We start from the raw sequence: 19,587 nt of genomic DNA, 5'->3' as shown, positions 1-19,587 counted from the left end.
GACGAGTGCTTGCGGTGTTCGGCCAATCACAATGCACTGGGTCAGCTGGCCAATCAGAGCAGACTGCGCTTGTCAAAGGAGGGGGCTTTGTTGAAAACGACACGTTTGAGAGAGGCGGGGCATAGCGGACCTACAATAATGTACAGTATTTGAAAAATAATGTGTTTTTTGAACATTAAAGCATGTCAACATATTCTGTTACACCAAATACACAAAATAATGATCTTTAAAATAGCATCATATGACCCCTTTAAGAAAATACTGATCTCCATACCTTCCTCACTTTATTCACTCTCTCACTTTATTGGTGTATAGTCACACATATTTGGAAGAAACACTGCTGATTGCATAACATAAATCTCTAGCTTTAAACTCAGGAGTTCAAATATGATTTCAGTTACATTTCCAAGAAAAATGAAGATTGGAGTGCACAAATGTAGATTTGAGCCCACTGGACCCCATAACACTAACACAGATAACAAGACAGTGATCCATACGACTGCGGTATATTCCAAGTTTTCTGAAATCATACAATGGGTTTGTGTGAGACATTTGAAATTTAACACAGGACACTTGGCTCAGAATTTGTGCTAAACTTTTGTGTATAACCTAGGCATAACCTTTTGTAAAGGTTTAGAACAACATGAGGGCAAGAAAATTATTAACTTTTTCTTTAAAACAGAAACTAAGAAAAAAAGAACATCTCCAATGTTACTTTCTCATGCCGAGAAATAAGTTATGTGTGGGTTGTTTCCCTTTGAAAAGTGTAATACTGTGTGGTGCTATCAAAGCATTGCTCTATTTGTACATCCTGACCAATTAGCAATTGCATTGTAACATGCTAAAAAACCACTCAGAATACCTTAGCAACTACACAGCAATGCAGTGTCAACCACGTTACCGCATAGTAGCATGCTGAAGATCATTTAGAATACCTTAGCAATAGCACAGCGGCATGCTAAAAACAGTAAATGCACAGCAATACACTGGCACCCACCCAGGACATCCTATCAACTGCATACCTCACAAAACACTGTACACTCTTAAAAAAATGAAGTATTTTATTAATAGAAATGAATTTTCCATATAGATTTATTTTTACAGGTGTTTTACCTGTTTTTTGAATTTTGCACTGCATTGCATTGACAGAAACGGATATGTCCATAAAATTATGGATAATATCCTGACAGAAAATTACCAGAACATATTCCATTTTATTTTATTTTTTTACAGTGTATAACTGCAATTGCAACACCCTGCCAACCACCCAGAATACCCCAGTATAGTGGTGTCGAGCCTTTGTACGGTCAATCACCACTCACATTTACTTTAAACACCATGTCACAGAATCCGACCGTCTCTAGTCCTGAGCGCTCATAACAGCAATCAGTTTGAGCACAAATATTTATGCGATGGCGTGTTGTAGCTAAAAATACCTCACAGAAAGTCCGTCAGTTACATAAACAGTTCTGCCAGGGCCCGGATGGTCAGGGACGTTTAATGCGAGGAGACCGGTACACTGGAGCTCATGTCATTCTGCCAGGATTCCACCGGTCAGACTGCTGCTCTTGAGTTACTGCACAGGCCGGCCAGCCAGCAGTGAACGGACCGCAGATTTGACACATTAAAACCTTACGTAAGAGTTGCCAGAGACACTGCACCCGGGAAGGGGCTTCAAAGGCGACCACCGGTCAACTGTCTGAATAAGACCACAAACAACTAGGCTATGCATGGACACCCAGTGGCAACACTTCAGGGATGTATTATGTGGGTTACAGCATAACCAAAATAACACAACACATTGCTGGGGCACGAATGAGTCCACAGGAAGCTTTAGGGTAAAAGAGCAAACCAAATCCATCTAGAGGAGGAATCCGTGACTTGTTCGCAAAGGACACTAGGATTAACGCTGGGAGGGGTGTTATGTGATCCATTCACTTTATGCTATGATAGTGTTACATCACATCGAAGCCTATTATCTAGAAAGCTCCTTTCAACCAGGAAACCTTCAATGTTTCTTCTAATCGACTAGGCGATGGAAAGTTAAGCAGGAACTTTCAAGGAACTGCATTCAACGATGAAAGATGATTCCTTAGAGCATTACGCTACTTGACAAGATATAAGACTGATTTCCACAACGTGAAGGTCACCTTTCTGAGTTGTGAGTCTTACATAACTAGCACTGACTGTCTGGGATGTAAGCATCTGCAAATCTTTATTTCATGTTATTCCCAGTCATAACCTGTCTAGATTCTTGCTTTTACGTGAAACATAACCAGCTTTGATGATTCAATATTTGAAGTTTTCATGTTTTAAGTCTTAAAGAGTTCAGCCAACAATGGCAAGTATGCATTTTATCCCCATTTAGTTTTATTAAAATCAAAACCAGCTGATCTAAAGGCAAGCGTGCACCTTAAAGATGACATCATTCCACTTTCTTTAAGGCCCATTCAAAAGGAGAAACACAATTTTCCCCTGGCACTCTTCGTATCAAACATTTAAGACAACTGCAATAAACTCACATCTGTTTGGATAAGTAGGTACTTGCTGGGAATAAGAAAAGATCCAAGTAAAACAGGCAATAGAACAGACACCTGTGACAAGCCTTTGCTGCAACGAAGACAAATGTCCTTCTGTGTCCAACACGATTTTTCTTCCAGAGCTACCCCCTTACATTCACTTTGTTATGAATCTGCACTATTAATGAATGCTCACCTCGTTGAATCTTGTGACGAGGTCTTCTACTGTGTTGTGGTGGTCATTCTGAGTGGGCATGATGGGGGCGGACAAGGAGGCTTTCAGGTGCAGGTGGCATTTGTTGCACTCTGGGCTTCCCAGGTCTCGGGTGAGAAAGCTGAGGTAGTCGAGGGGGAAGACGCGGCGGTATAGCTGCTGCTCCTGTTCTGTCAGGATGGTGGCGATCTCCTCTGGGAACTGGATGAGGTGCCGCAGGTCGGCTAGTTCCTTACTGATGCCCGTCACGGTGGATGGGAGGATGCTGGAGTTGGCCATGGAGCTGCACAGCTGCCGTTCTGGGAGAGACAAAGACAGTGGAGTTTACTGAATAACATCTGTATGGACAGGTAACCTAATGGCCCTCTCCGACCACCATATACCATATTTTCTGCCATGTTCTTATCTTAACATAAGAGAGGTTGCAAGTCCTAACGTTAGTGGTTGATAGCAAAAAATAACCAGAGCATATATAATCCATTCCAAAATCTCTATATTCTCCTCCATATTTGATGGCATCTCGGGAGCTACTCGGCACAAAGCTTGTTCTGAAACAAGAAAAATGCCACCAAAGAGGTATCTCATTACTAAGATTCCTCTTCTTGGCTATAATCTAAGGTAGCTTTACATGCATCCTTCATGGAGAATCGCAGAATGCACTGCAACAAGCTCAGAAAAATAAATGGTGGTGGACAACATCGATAATTAATCAAATTTCTTATATACTGGAAAGTTTAGTTAAAAATGGAACGTTGAACCAAAATTAGAGAAATTTGGGTTGCACTTCATTTTACAGTATGTGTACTTATGTGTACTTACAATGCACTTACCTGAGAAAGTAATGGGTAATATAAGGTAACTACATGGGTTAAGGTTTAGGGGTAAGTTCAGGGATATTACCTAGTTATTATCCAGTTATTGTAATCACTATAATAAATACCTTACCTAGTATGTACAAGTGGAACAGACCTGTAAAATAAAGTGCTACCGAAATTTGTATGATGCACAAATTCTAGACACTGGTTACTTATGAGGGTCCACTGCATTTATGATGCTGCCTTAGAAGGCAGTTGCCTATATAGCTAGTAGGCAGCGAGTCAATTCACTAGGTTTTAGAATAGAGCCATTATATAGGACATTTATTACATGCCGCTAAAATGGTATGTATAAATTAAATCAACCATTTTCGTGTCAACATATGAATCAATATTCTTTATTGCCGCAAGACAGGGCTGGTGGTAATTGTGTTCAGTACAGTGCAGTGCAAAGGAGGAAGATAAACACAGACATAAATAAACCACTCATAATACAATAAAGTACAGTATTTACATGGTAATTAAAAAGAAGCTGAGAGTACCGCAAAAGACAAAACAAATAACTTTGATAATGTACACTGTGTGACACTTCGGTCTCATCAGTGCAGTCTAGTAAAAGTGGAAGGCACCATACAGGCCAGAGTTGTAAATATTCCCAATAACCCATATACTGTGACACTGATGGATCATTTCTTCAACATCCCCGGGCAGTATTTTTTCATTATGTCTCGTTATATTTACATATCTCCACTGTTTACTCCATTCTCGCCTGAGATTACGATCATAAAACAGTTATGCTGGTATGGCGCTCAAGGGCAGGTCAAGCTAAAATAATATAAATACTGTGAATCATGCTTGTCTGGATAGCATCAGCTGTCAAAAGCAGTGTTTGCAGACTCCTTCGGCTCAACGCGCCGCCATGGTGACCGCCGGAACAGGAGGGGCAGAGTGAGAGTCTAGTCTTCTGATAGAACATGTGAGTGTGCTTCTAGTACACACTAAGACTTAGTTTTTGAAACGCTCTATGTTTTGGTGTTAGCATGTCGCTAAGCTATTGGCACAATACCCCAATAAAAGGAAAATGCTTAGCACACAAATAGATTAAATATATACAGTACAATTTTATCAATAGTCAATATAAGTATCTATAGGACTATGCAGTCTAGGCAGCTCACTTGCATATGAACAAATTATTTGTAGTTCAGCTCGGAAATGCAATTACAAAGGAATCAAAATACTTAAAGGGGTCATATGATGCGATTTCAATTTTTCCTGGAAAATAATGTTTTTTTTTTACTTTAAACCGCATAAACACATTTCATTACACACAAAATACAAAATAATGTTCTTTTTAGCAGCATCATATGACCCCTTTAAAAAAAAAAAAAAAAATCTAAACTTTAAATTTTAATAAACCTGAGCTGTGCTGTCTTTATATTGCTTCAAACTGAACCAATGGCCAGTAATACTTAGAGTTTTCCTGAGGTGAGTTTTAGGCACATCATCTTTGCAATATACGGCCTCATATCCATTCGCATTTCATTAGCCATCACATGCATCTATCTGCCTTGTGTCCTTTTCTCTTTGCACATGGCATCTTTTAAAGCAAAATGGAGGGAAATGAATGCACTGCATTAGGCTGTGAATGAGCTGTCCTGATCTTTATGCATGGGCCACTCATGGTGCAGGTCTAAAGCAGACAGGAAGCAGTGCTCGTTTTGTGAACGAAGGCTGAGATCCTGCTATTGGGACAAGCAGAGCAGCTGAGGTGCGAGAGGAGCACAACAAATTGAAAAAAATAATTGTTGCAATAAACACAGTGAAAAGTGCTGATTAAAGCATTGCTTGTAGGTGCAATCCCATTTTTGTCATAATCAGCCTTAGTACACATTTATGTTTCTAGGCATATGTAAACACTGTGTAATATGCAATTAACAGGAAAAGAAGATATCTAAGGATTTATTTGTTTATTTAGACATGACGCTGATACAACACATTAGCCAGTCTAAAAATCAATCAGAAGCTTTAGGAGAAAAGAGCCTTTGTCTTGGACAGAAATAGTCTGACTTATGCATGTTTGATTTATGACCAGTGAGTTAGACTTACAATAACATCCCTAGTATCCCATCTCCTATGGAGAAAAAAATCATTAATAGAAAGTGCTTCTACAAAATAACTAACCTGTAACTACCTAGGATGACAGAAGCCCTATATAAACCATAAAAACATTACATTGACTGTCTTGAGCATGTAGGGAAGACTGAGGGCAACTAACACAAAATGTATTTAAATCACAAAAAAAAGTGATGACACTCATTTAAAGGCTTAGTAAAGTTTCCAATCTGGTGACTTAGTAATTATACATTATTAATAATACATGAACATACAGTATACTGTAAATGCGTCATGTACCAAACATTAGCAGATAGATTTGCAGTATTCAGTGAGTTATGAAGGTAAATGCCCTCAGACTCCTCTACAACCTCCAGAAAAATATTTGAAATGAAGATGCAAGAAAAAAATTCATTCAGAATAACCTTGAGCAGCATGTTTCATTTTGTGTAACAACAGAGTGAAAGCCTACAGAACGTCACAACCTAGCAAAATAGAAAACTCTTTCAATACAACGTGTGGATGTACCATTAAACTAGCCTACACACACATTTTAATTCATTCATTGCTCAGTTTCGTATTAAGCTTGATTTAGTATTTCAATTTATGTTCAAGGCAGTTTAAAACGACCCAATCTACCTAACCTAATGTATCTATGAAGAAAGTGCTGAATTGTGAAGAAAGCATAAAATAAAATAAAATAAAATAAATTTACTTATTCTTCCATCTTCTACAGTATTTACACAGACCTTTTTTTCTTCATACAACTGCTGTCTATATAAACACTGAATATGTTCCATCCTTTAAAGTAGGGCTGCACGATAAATCGCATGCGATATTTAACGCGCATCTTGTCAGAAAGCCGGTTCTGTAATCAGCGGTAAATCTCCAGCAGTTGATGGAGATTTACGGCTGATTACAGAACCGGCTTTACTGATAAGATGCGCGTTATATATCGCATGCGATTAATCGTGCAGCCCTACTTTAAAGGGACAATCACTAATTCTTGTTGTCGTTCCAAACCCATATGACTTTTTGACTACAGCTGCCAGCTCTCAACACAAACAAATTATGCAACCTGAATCAAACATTAAGTCATATTCCCTGTTGATTATTACATACCTGACATAAAAAAAAAAATACTAAAAATCAACTTCACAGTGTTTCTAGGGTTGTTTTTGGTGTCTTTCCAGTCTCATACACCAAAAACCTTGGGCTGCCAAAGTACATGATTTACTCTCTATACAGCAAAAAAACAAAGCACAACACGTCAGTCCTTGACACCAAGCTCTAGCCACCAGAACAGCACCATTGATACTATATTGAAAATAACTCCACAAGTGACAGCACTGCCTGTAGCTGTGTGTATGGTACAGTTGAAGCGTGACTTACTGAGCAGCCTGTAGTCCATCCTCTGTGAGGGGGGGTGTTTCATGGTTGTGGCCGTAGCGGCAGTCGGCTCGCTGACTCCCTGCTTCATGCCGCAGCGGCGAGAGGCGCTTAGCCACATTTAAACTCAGCCTGACTGCAGATGCCAGCTCTCTACACACACACACACACACACTCTGTTTGGCCACTCGTACTCCCCTCCCTCTCTCTCTTGCTCTCTCTCTCACACACATACACATTTACTCTCTCCATTGGCTGCTCCTTCCTGGCAGGTCATGTTACTCACAGATGAAAGCAACACATAGCCTAGTGTTAAGTGCAGGGCAAGGAAATCGAGTCCAGTTAGAATTTGATAGGCAAACAATGACTTTATAGCCTAAATTTGGACATGAGACTTTGGGGATGTGCTTGAGCGTGCTTGTTTCCATCATTAACTTTCCCAGTGCATCCTGAGAGAGACTGATCGAAGAAAAGAACTCATCCAACAGCTTTATGGTCCATATGTCAGCTCCATTAAGCACAGAGAAAAGTTGTCCGGTAGATCTAGGAATTGCATTTATAAAGCCATTAACAACTGAAATCAAATTTATCCCTTAAGACAGGGGTGCCCAACCCTGCTCCTGGCGATCGACTGTCCTGCAAAGTTCAGCTCCAACCCTATTCAAACACACCTGAAGCAACTAATTAGGGTCTTCAGGATCACTTAAAAATTAAAGGCAGGTGTCTTTGATTAGAGTTGGAGCTAAACTTTGCAGGACAGTGGATCGCCAGGAGCAGGGTTGGGCACCCCTGCCTTAAGACATATCAAAGTCAGAGTTGCTGAATATAGGAAAGACCTTTAACACAACTTCAATAACTGTTGTGAATATCAACACAGTTAACCTGGCCTCTCATGTCTTCCAAACCTGTATGACTTCCTTTCCTGCTCATGCTGCACTCTTCTATACAACAAAAGTAACTGGGTAAATATTGTAAATATCAAACTCCAAAGAGGACAAAACGTTTCACTAACGTGCCATAAGAATAGCCCATACTAATCATGCCAGTCTTGTGAGGTCATACAAGAGATTTATGACAGCAATTTCAGTCATTATTCACATTTCTCGCTGCCAGGTGTCGAAAAAACAGGCACTATGCCAGGTTTGATGTCAACGACACCACGTTGTTGGTTCTCATGTGTCGCAACCAAAGTATGAACACGTCGAAGTGTGGATGAGTTTTGAGATCTATAGCAAAGGTGAAGATTTTCAATGAATATCAACTTGAATTTCGCTCAAATAAATAAATAAAATTGCATTGTTTCAGAAGACTTGGAAATAAGAGCACAATTCAAGAATGGACATCATTTATTGTAGTTTTTGGAGTTTAAAAGCCCCTGGTCACGGTTTAATTTCATTATAAAAGCAGCATGAGCATTCTGTAAAATATCTTTTAATAATATTCTCAGTTACACAAAGTTCTACAGACAAAATAAAGTCACATAGGTTTGAAACAACACGAGAATGAGATGATGACAACTTTATTTTACAGTGTCCTTGTTACACGTTACATGTACTTACTATAGCACTAACAGTAAATTACGCATAATTACAAGCAACTAACCCTAAGCCAAAGATTCTCATACATTAATATTATATATTACATAAATATCATATAATATTTTTATCATCTAGATATACAAAAGATGATAAAGCAAAATATGTTTTATTTGACACAGGGGAAGGTTTGCCATTTCCTGCACATGCACTCATAACACAAAACACGTCATGAGCGTGCAGTCCAAAATCTCACTGCTATATAAACACACCGTGACTGTCTAACACAACCTGGGCTGTGCGCAATGCCTCACCTCGAGTGGTAAAGGTCTCAGAGTTTGCATTTTTCCTGCGAGCACAGAGACGCCTCTCATTCAGCACATATGTGAGCGAGTGTGTTCTCCTGACCTGACCCAGCGCGCTATTCCTGTCCACCTCCATTTATCGCCACTGAAACTCTGTTTGCATGCTACTGTATTGTTTTTGAGTAACCCAGTTTTAATTGTTATTTTACGATTCTCCTAAAATGAGTGTCCCACTAGAATCAAAACGTGTTCAGTGGAGAACTGTTTGCTCCCATAATACAAAAAGCTTTCCTGGGTGAACCTGACCCCCTGTGGATGGGGTTAATAAAAACCTTTGCTCCTGTAAAGATGAGGGATGAATCTTAGAAATGGATCTTTTGCAATGACACTAAAGCCCTAGACTTCAAACAGAACAAACTCAATGACCACATGACACCAAGGCAGCCACTGCTGGAGCACCATTTCATTGGAAAGGGGGTATATGCAGGGCCATAACCACCACAGACATATTCAGATTAGTTGTCGATCAGCATGAAGGAGTCTTAAAATTGTACCTTCTGTTTCCCAATTGTGATTTGAATTTTTGAAATGCATTTTTATTTGTGCTAGGAAAATGTATTTTCATGTACATTACTGTTCTAAAATTTGGGGTCAGTAAGATTTTAAAGAAAGTAATACCTTTATTCAGCAAGCAAACATTAAATTCATCAAAAGTGGTAGTAAATACATTTATAAATGTATAATTTTGTTTTTTTACGGTACTGTTATTTGCTGCAAACTGTTTTCAACACTAATTATGACAAGAAATGCTTCTTGAGCAGCAAATCAGCAGATTATGATTTCTGAAGGATTATGTGACACTGAAGACTGGAGTAATGATGCTGAAAAATACATTACAAGAGAAAACAGTTCTTTTAAATTGTAATAATATTTCACAATATTACTGTTTTTTTTTACTGTATTTTGGATCAAATAAATGCAGACTTGGTGAGCAGACATTACGGGGTTTATTTCTGTATTTTGGATCAAATAAATGCAGACTTGGTGAGCAGATATTACTGTTTTTTTACTGTATTTTGGATAAAATAAATGCAGACTTGGTGAGTAGATATTACTGTTTCTTTTACTGTATTTTGGATCAAATAAATGCAGACTTGGTGAGCAGATATTACTGTTTTTTTACTGTATTTTGGATAAAATAAATGCAGACTTGGTGAGTAGATATTACTGTTTCTTTTACTGTATTTTGGATCAAATAAATGCAGACTTGGTGAGTAGATATTACGGGGTTTTTTACTGTATTTTGGATCAAATAAATGCAGACTTGGTGAGCAGATATTACCGTTTCTTTTACTGTATTTTGGATCAAATAAATGCAGACTTGGTGAGCAGATATTACCGTTTCTTTTACTGTATTTTGGATCAAATAAATGCAGACTTGGTGAGTAGATATTACTGTTTCTTTTACTGTATTTTGGATCAAATAAATGCAGACTTGGTGAGCAGATATTACTGTTTTTTTTACTGTATTTTGGATCAAATAAATGCAGACTTGGTGAGCAGAAGAAACTTCTTTCAAAAACACAACCCAAGGCTATGGTAGAGTATATACATTTTCCTTTTTACCGCTGATTACAGAACCGGCTTTACTGATAAGATGCGCGTTAACTATCGCATGCGATTTATCGTGCAGCCCTACTTTTTTTTAATTATCATTTCATCTTTACAAAAGAAAATATGCAAGCAAGCCTGTAAATTATACAGCTACAGTGTAAATAATGTAAAAGTCAATTTTGCTATTTCGACATAACCTAAAATCTATGTTAGCCAGTTAGGCCTAAATATTATCTTGGTGACAAATCAGTAGAATTTACAACAACATTGAATACGTCACAGAAAACCAATTAGGTCATTCCATGTCAACTCAACTAGAAGTCCATGGCTCAAACTTTTGATTTTGTCGATATTTTTTCTGAAGAAAGATAAACACGTATGGTGATATAAGCCAAAATATTAAATGTCACTTATGTATATTTACTGAGTAATCCACTATTTTGTAGAGGAGGGTTAAAATTATAATTTAAAACAAGATTCATTTCTAGCTTCTAAATTATTTGTTCTTCAGACCTTCCTCTTTAAAAGAAAAGAAGTATCTGTATGCAAAGTGACCCACTGAAAATGTGTACAATTTAACAATTTACTCTTGAGGCCACACTGAAATTCCAATATTGCTAGAAACTTGCATGCAAACTTTGGAGATGAAAACTTAAAAAGTGCTTTTTTTCCCCATTTTGAACGGTCACCATTGGCATGTAATGCGACAAAATTTGCTAAAGTCAACAGATTTTACTAATAGACCTACCAATCTCTGTGTAAAAATAACAATGATGCCATCTTTCTGAAGTCACTTTTCCCCTCCTGTAATCTGGCTCCAAATCTCAAGTGAAAATAGTCATTTTGACCCCCCCTCTACAAAACAGTGGATTACTCCGTAAATATACACCTGTGACAATTACTATTTTGGCTTTTATCACCATACATGTTTAAATATTGACAAAATTAAACATTTGAGCCGGCGGAGTTTCTGAGATTTGGTTGATTTGACACAGAATGACCCAATTGTGTAATTGTGCTAAGAATAAACAATAGATGTCCAAGATCAATAAATGTAAAATTATCACCCCGAAAATGCAAGTGACAGTTCTGGCTGGCCTGAAATACCCCGGTTTGACAGGCCATCCTAATTGTTCAACTAATGATGCTCAGCTTGATGCTAATTTGTTTCAATCATACCTAAAATCAAAAACAGTGCAGGATGTTGAATATGGAAATTCTACAGTCAGCTACGTTGAAATGTAAGCTGTTTTTGAAGGGGGTTAGTTGCCATTTAAGTGCAAAAGCTCCTCATGACTTTTAATGCTAAGCAGGATTTAAATATCTTTTTCATCATTGAGTTCAATCTTTACAAGCTGTTTGCATTTGAAAAACATTTCAAAAGGAAAACATGTTAAACAGATTTTGAGGTGTGCAACGCTGCCATCTGCTAAAATAAACATGAGACATCTGTAAGGGGTAAAAAATTAACCACCTACACCATGACCTCGTAGGTTCATTTCACAAAAACATTTCACTGACCGACCCAACAAAATGGTCTAAACTATGGATGATAACCAACTTTGCTGCCCAAAACAGCTAATAAACCTCAGCACACAGTGAGACTTTTGGTGTCACTTAATTTGCAGAACATCTTTACCTCTCACTATGTTTGAAAAGCCCAAAAATGGTGAGAATGTCCATTGAGAGGGGCCAGATTGCATTTTGGCCCAGATGCCTGAACTTCCCACAGCTCACGCGAGAAAAATAATGCTTGTGTATTTAATTATGAGGCCGCGAATACCAGGGTCACTGACTCATGGTCCCACACAGACGTCATGTCACCTGGAATTAGTCCAGAGCGCCGTGTGTTCGAATCACTGAGGATCGTTTTACACTGACATGTCTCACGAAGGGCTTGAAGGTTACACTTCAAATGGATGAGCGCCAGGTGATAAGCTAATGCGGCCAGAGTCAAATTAAAGGGAGAACAACTGTCTGACTTTTTGCAAATCAAAGCAGGCGTTTGAAGTGCGCTGTTTGAATCGGTTGGCGAGCCAGAGCGAAAGAACCAAGGGTTGAGGAAGTCAGAGACTGACGGCCTTCTCCCCCGCATCGGTCACGTTACACAGTCCTCGACGGAGGAGAAGGGATGATTTTCATTAGTTCATAAACTGCTTCTGCGGCGCCTGTAAGAGGCCTCCTCATAAATCATCTTTCAGCCAGCAGAACTGCTATGTTCTCTTCAGAGTGAAAGAAAAAACCACACAAGGAAAAAGCAAAGTCATTATTATGCATAAAAGAAGATTATGTTAGCAAAAGAAAGCCATTATTCTCATGCAGAAAATATTATCTCGCTATTCTTGTATTATCTATTACTCTGTAATTGTAGTGCTTGTAACAAATTTTGCAACAAAGCTTGTGGAAAATCATTCCGGAACATTTAAAAGTATGAATGCCACAATGCATTACTTTGAATGTAGAACACCTCTTTGAAAACATGAAGCAGCATCTGAATTATAAGAAAATGCATGCTGCGAATAGTCCATTACTTTAACCTTTCTTTAAAAGGATGCTGGAGCATCTGAATTATACAAAAAAAAAAACTGTGTGCTGATGAAGAATCTCAACTTCTTCCAGTGTCCCAAGTCAACACTAGCGGGCTTGATGTGGAAAAACAAAGTTAGTGATCTGCACATTCCAATCAACAAAATCCTGAGTAATTCTGTCCAGAGGATCCTCAAAGACAATGAAGACACATAGGAAAAAAAACTGCCTTTATGCTATAGGACAAAAAAAAAACATCCACATGTGAGCACAAAGACCCTAAAAGTTGTGTCTTTTTTATCTGTTCAACCTGAATAGAAAGTATTGTCCCATATTGGCTGCGGTTATGTAGCATGCAGCAATTAGTGTCAGCCTCAGACAGATGCCACAATGAGCACTTCTGAAGAAAAGCTGGCTGCTGGAATTGTCAGGTTTATGCCTTAAAAAATGTTGGAAAGTACTCAAAAGTTTTGATGTTTTTTGTGTGCAAATACAATATCCTTGAGCAACTGTACTATAAATGTACTGACCATATTCCTTGTAGCTACAGTATGCCCATAAAGTAGTCTGTACACATTAGGAAGGACAAATTCTGTGTCTTCCCGATCTTCAATTCCCGCACTATATTTAAATTTAACGGAGTTCACGTCAACTAAATCAAAATATAAGCGCTGCATTTTATTAATTATCAGCTCATTTCAAAATCAAAGACCGCAATAGGAGAGCGCGCGGCATCAGCACTGGAAAGATAAGTTTGTCTTACTACTTTTAATAAGGATGATTGTGTGTTGACCGTCTGCGTCTTACTTTGTTTCATTCGCGGCAGTTTGCACGTCGGCTTGCTGAAGAGATGCTCAGCTACTTGTCTGCGGTGATGCGTGTTGCATTAGCGCAGTCATATCTGACTATAATGCCATATAGCCAATAACACGCTCTCACACGTTTATTATTTTAACATTTTGGGAGGAGTAAAATTTACATATGTGGTTTCAACAACCAGATGCATTTACACTGGTCCAGTTTCGTCTGGAATGCGGCCCAGACCACCTCCTGAAGTGGTTTGAGCGATCGGATTTATATCCGTCTCGAATGCGTTTCGGTTTGCTTTTACACCTGGTCTTTTCACAATCGGATAGCTATCCGATCAGACAAAACGCATGAAGTGACCAGGTGTAAACAGCCCCCTTGACACATTCCTTGCTGATTTATGAGATTGTGTCTTTGATTTTTCACTAATGTGCCATTTTCTCAATGTGCTGCCACTTTGTTGCATGGCTTTGTAAGTTTTAAATTAGCATCCATTAAAAATCCTCCAATCGTTTAATTAATTCTCAATGAAGATTCATTACTCTTGCTACAATGTTTATAACTGTATCGAAGAGTCAAAGCAGTGGAATTAAATCCGCTTCATTGTATTGATATAATTATACCCAGACTACAAAACTTTAAAGGATCATTTTGCCAATTTTTGACCAGATTTCTATTGTTACAATATCAGTTGTATGTGTAAACGAACAATTTGTAAACTTCCTCTGCATTACCTGCAACAAGATATGTTCATTTGTTAGCAAAAGTCAGCCAAATACAAAAATGCAAAGTTCCATCTGTAGTCTTAACAAAAGCCCTGGAGTTATCAAAAGGCCGCATTTTTGTATTCCTGCTGACAGTCCGATCAACAGAATGGTATTGTCCAAATCAAAAATGCATTACGGGTGTTGAAGTTTTTGTCAAAAATAAACATTTTCATTTACATTTTTTTCTTAAAAGCCTTGTCAGTTGTGAATTCCCCCTTTAATCATAAAACATCAGCCTGAAGCGTCAACAAAGTTGAAATTGGTGGGGGTTTTTTACCTTTCAGCATCGCTCGACCTGTGGAGCCAACAGTGAAGCCGGGCAGAGAACTTCGGGCCCCGAGAGCAGCTGTGGCCTCCAGCAGGGCCCCGCTCAGACGAGCTGCAATGCTGGTTCTAGGAGGACAGGCCCTAAATCTAATCCACGACGGGGAGACCGGTGGCCATGACACAGCCTGGGCAAGCAGCTTTCTGGACGGGTGCAGGAGATAGACCTCAGGACTCAGGGTAGGATCAACATGGTCAATCTGTAAAAAAAAAAAAGAGAGACAATGACAATTCACGTCTGCTGAGGTTTTTGTCTCCTTAAACAGAGAACATGCTGTCTTGAGGTTGTCGAACCCAGGGGTATCTCAACTTTTTCCACAAGATAACATATGAATTAGATCTTTACATTGTTCCCTGTCTTTGAATGCTTGAAATGGTGAATTCGTTATCATTCAATAAAACAGTACAATTACAAACTCACTTATATTAAACTTAGAACTTTTATTAACAAAATCAGTCAAGTGTTATACGAAGCCATGTACATGACATGCGGACAAAAATATGTTAATTGTGGCCATGAATTAAGAATTTGTTCCTATGCTATGCTTTATTAAATCATAGCAATGTTGCACTAATTAATTCCCTCATTTTGATTTAACTGCAATGAGGAAACAAATTACTACAATGTGGCCATGATTTAAAAAAAAAAAACAAGGTTTAGTCAAGTTTAAATCAAATGAGAGAACAAATGAAGTAATTATTATGTAGACAAACTCATTTATATTAAACATGGAAAAATTGCCAAATATTATACAGGCATTTTTGCTCTTTATATCTTAATACACTTTTACATCTCAATTTTTAGTGTTTTGCTTAAATATTAATTTTTTAAAGAATTTTAATTAAGGCTGTGTTGATATAACTAAGTTTAAATAAATGAGGACATATTGGAGTCCCTGGAAGTTTGCGGAGGCCATCTGATTGAGAAACACTGGTCGAACTAAATTAGCCCAACTAGTGGCAGAACTAGTTCAAAAAACTAATCAACTGGCTGACTAGTCGATGCAACACCTAATAGACATGGAGGTTCCCATCTTCGCTTCTCTAATAATCTCTGATTTGGTGCCCTGCAGTGATTGAATCGCTTTCAATGTGAGCAACCCAAGGAACCAACAGCCGGTTCCCTAATGATGATAACAACAGGAAGCCATAAGAGTCAAAAAAAGACCTCTCTTCTGAACAAGTAACTGCTTAATGATCAGCCTAGTAAGAGCAGAAATGGAGAACAACCCCAGGTCTTGCGATGAAACTTATCCTTATTGAGGTTTGGTGATTTTACTCCTATCTTTGACGTAGTGCACCTCTCCTCTCTCTGCAGTGAGCAGCCATTATTTCACCATTACTGATCCCAGACTGCATTTCTGCCAGCTGATTCCAGGAAAATCATTACAGCTGTTGTCTGTGCCCTTCCTCTGAAACCATTGACCCAGCTTCTTTGGCACCTCTCTCTCCAAACGGCACTGGCTCTGATGAGAATTAAACCACTCTCATTGGATAAATGGATTCACCGGCGATGCAACGTGACATAGCAAAGCGAAGCGAAGCACAGGACCTTGAAGACCTTTCACTTAGGTCGTTTATAATGCAAGAACAAAACCAGAAAGAAGCATGTGTAAATAACAGTAAGGTGTTGTTTACAGTAGGTTCAGATTTTTTACTTGCCCTGACAACATTTTGACTTGTATATTCCACATTCGCAAGTTTGGGGTTAGTAAAATTTGGAATATTTGCAAACGATGAAATCTATTTTTCTCTCCAAGACTGCATTTATTTAAACTAAAATGCAGTAACCAGTGATATAGTATGCATTATTACAATTTAAACAAAACTTTTCTATTTGAATATTTTTTAAAATGTAATCGATTCCAGTGATGCAAAGTTGAATTTTCAGCATCGCTACTCCAGTTTTCAGATTCACATTCAGACAGAAATCATTCTAATATACTAATTTGCTGCTCAAGAAACATTGCTCATTATTAAACAGTTATGCTGTTGCTGTTTATTATTTTTGTGGAAAACATATTACAGCAATTTTGTTTCAGGATTCTTTGATGAACAAAGTTTAAAAGAACAGCATTTACTACAGTAGAAATCTTTTGTAACATTATAAATGTCTTTACTGTCACTTTTTTCACACAAAAATGTAGTGTGCAGTTTGTACAAAAATGGCAATGATAAATACCTAAATAAAAATATATTATTCTTCCTCACATATAAAATATATATAAATCTTTTATATACGTCAGCAAGAAAAATGAATTTTTAATTTTTATTTAATGGCAATTTTTTCGGAGCCCTAGAAAAAAAAGCAGCAGATGCAATATTTCAAGGGTGAGATGAGTACCGCCTCTAATTGGACACTCGCCACCGAGGATAAAGGAGCTTATTGCCACAGCAACCAGGATGAAAGATTCTTGATAGTGCTTAGCAAGTCAATTGCTCTGTTTCTCATTTTTCTCACTTCAAACAAAGAGAAGACAACAAAAAAAGCAATCAGGATGAGGACTTATGTAATGAGGCAACTCTACTTTGTAACTGTCAGGACCCGTGTTTATGAGGTTTTAATCAAGAAAAGAAAGCCTGCTTTAGTATACTTAAGAAAAGAACATGTCATCACAGTATGCTTAAAAGGCAAAGGCAAACATTTTTGCCAACCAATTACGACACTTGACCTCTAAATATTTCATGTCACTTTGATTAGTCAATACGCGAGTCAACATTATTTAGAGCCCAGCCCAGATGACATAGTCATAGCACATTATGATCAATTATACCAGTGTCATTTTTTTTTTTCACTGGTTGACGGACTTTTGATTCTTTAACTGTATGTCTATGAAGTGCTTTGTTGAATGCATCAACTGCACATCACTACATTACGTTTACAAACTTACTTACAGTGCATCTCTATAGACGCAAGGTTTGTATTCATTTTCCATACTTCAATGATCTGCCATCATTTATTCTTTACGTATTAATTGCATTACAAGCTGGATAATACACCTATAATGGGCATGAAATAATAGAGTACTAAGGTTGTTATCCACTACTGATTGATGTAGAAACTGTGCAAACACGCAGGACTTCAATACTGCACCTGTACTGTAAAATGGGCCTCATTGTTTCCGAACGTTAAACTACAGCACTAAGCAAACCGTTTCCTTATCTGAAAAATTATTTTGCAGAATTGGCAGTCCTCAGAAGCCCCTCCCTGAGCCGTAGAGCCGTGGTCCTTTATAATTACTCTTTAATGGGATGGGTTTCCTGCTTTGCTCATGATAAAAGTGAAGTCTGCTTTTGTCAGATCTTAAACGGGACCTTAGGGACTAAAATCTGCACGTTCACCAGCCGCCTGAAGTCTGACACTCATTCTCATTGCAAAAGCTGCTGCCACACTCTTAAAAATAAAGGTTTCAAAACAGGGTTTTTGCAGTGATGCCACAGAACCACCATTCCTTAAAGAACCTTTCAGTGAACAGTTCATAAAAGAACCATTTTTTCTTATAGGGTTTCTGCAGGTTTTATGAAGGTAAATTTAAGACTTTAAGACTTTTTTTAAGACCAAGGAAAGAAAACGTAAGGAATAAATTGAGGGGAATACATGTTCTCTAAATGTAAATGTCTAGGGAGCACACTTTAAGTTATATTAGTGACACTACTGTTCATACCAACTCTCTATTACTTTGTTATTCATTTTACTAAAAAAAAAAAAAAAAAACCTCATGGGTTGAATAGCTCTGACCCTAAACGCTAAAATATGGAAATAACTTTTACTGTACCTTCTATTCTCACTACAAAAAAAAAGTAACTTTGACTTGTTTCCAGTGGAAATGTCTAAAAGATTCTTAAATCAAGATACATTTATTTGAGAAGCAACATGACATAAGAAGTTTTGTTTTCTGAGAAACGTATTTAAATTAAGTGAGTTTATGATTAAAACAAGAACAAATATCTGCTAATGGACTCGGAAATCAGCTTAATTCAAAGGGAAAACAGGTTTTCACAGCCCAGATATTTGTTCTTGTTTTAAGCATAATCTCAGTTTTATTCAGTTCAGTTTCAAACTTCATATCTTCGTTTTACCTCTCAAGTAATTGTATCCTCCTGACTTAAGGATGTTTAAATATTTGAATTGGAAAACAAAACAAAAATACTGAGGAACATATATATTTTTTCAAAGTGCACTTACAACAATTATGCCATGACTTTATGAATTTAAGACCTTTATAAGACCCGAAGAAACCCTGTACTTAGTGTGAAGTAGTGCTGGGCAGTATGACCAAAAATTTATATCACGGTATTTTTCAAAATTATATCGTTTTCACGATACATGACGTTTTTTTTTTTTCATGCATGACCGGGTGTTAACCTCATTTTCTGCAGTATATTGACTTAGAATGCCCTATTTTACTGTCATGATGGTATTGCGGTATTTAAAAAATTCATATCATAACAAAAATAAACACCGGTATTCGGTATGAACCGGTATATACCGCCCAGCACTAGTGTGAAGAACATTTTAAAAACCTTTTTCACTATAAAGAACCTTTTGTCCAATGAACATATTCTTCATGGAACCACAGATATCAATAAAGAATCAATCTTTTTAAAGTGTGCAGGTTGTTGCTATAGATCTTTTTTACTATTTTGCTATTTTTTTTTT

At 37.7% G+C, this 19,587-nt stretch overlaps 1 protein-coding gene across 1 annotated transcript in view; it reads right to left on the bottom strand.

The window, feature by feature from the left end:
* Nucleotides 1-19,587, bottom strand: part of LOC107653923 (1-phosphatidylinositol 4,5-bisphosphate phosphodiesterase epsilon-1-like) — a 77,821-nt gene that overhangs the window by 27,943 nt on the left and 30,291 nt on the right. The window contains exons 3-4 of the mRNA XM_016440784.1: nucleotides 14,881-15,127; nucleotides 2,716-3,032 (exon numbers count right to left, since the gene is read on the bottom strand). Of these exons, the coding sequence (XP_016296270.1) occupies nucleotides 2,716-3,032; nucleotides 14,881-15,127 (564 nt within the window). The remainder of the gene's footprint in view (nucleotides 1-2,715; nucleotides 3,033-14,880; nucleotides 15,128-19,587) is intronic.

The sequence above is a fragment of the Sinocyclocheilus anshuiensis genome, unplaced genomic scaffold, assembly GCF_001515605.1.
Source record: "Sinocyclocheilus anshuiensis isolate Anshui unplaced genomic scaffold, SAMN03320099.WGS_v1.1 scaffold454, whole genome shotgun sequence".
Classification (NCBI taxonomy): domain Eukaryota; kingdom Metazoa; phylum Chordata; class Actinopteri; order Cypriniformes; family Cyprinidae; genus Sinocyclocheilus; species Sinocyclocheilus anshuiensis.
Note: the sequence above shows the minus strand (reverse complement) of the source record. Positions and strands in the feature narration are given on the sequence as shown.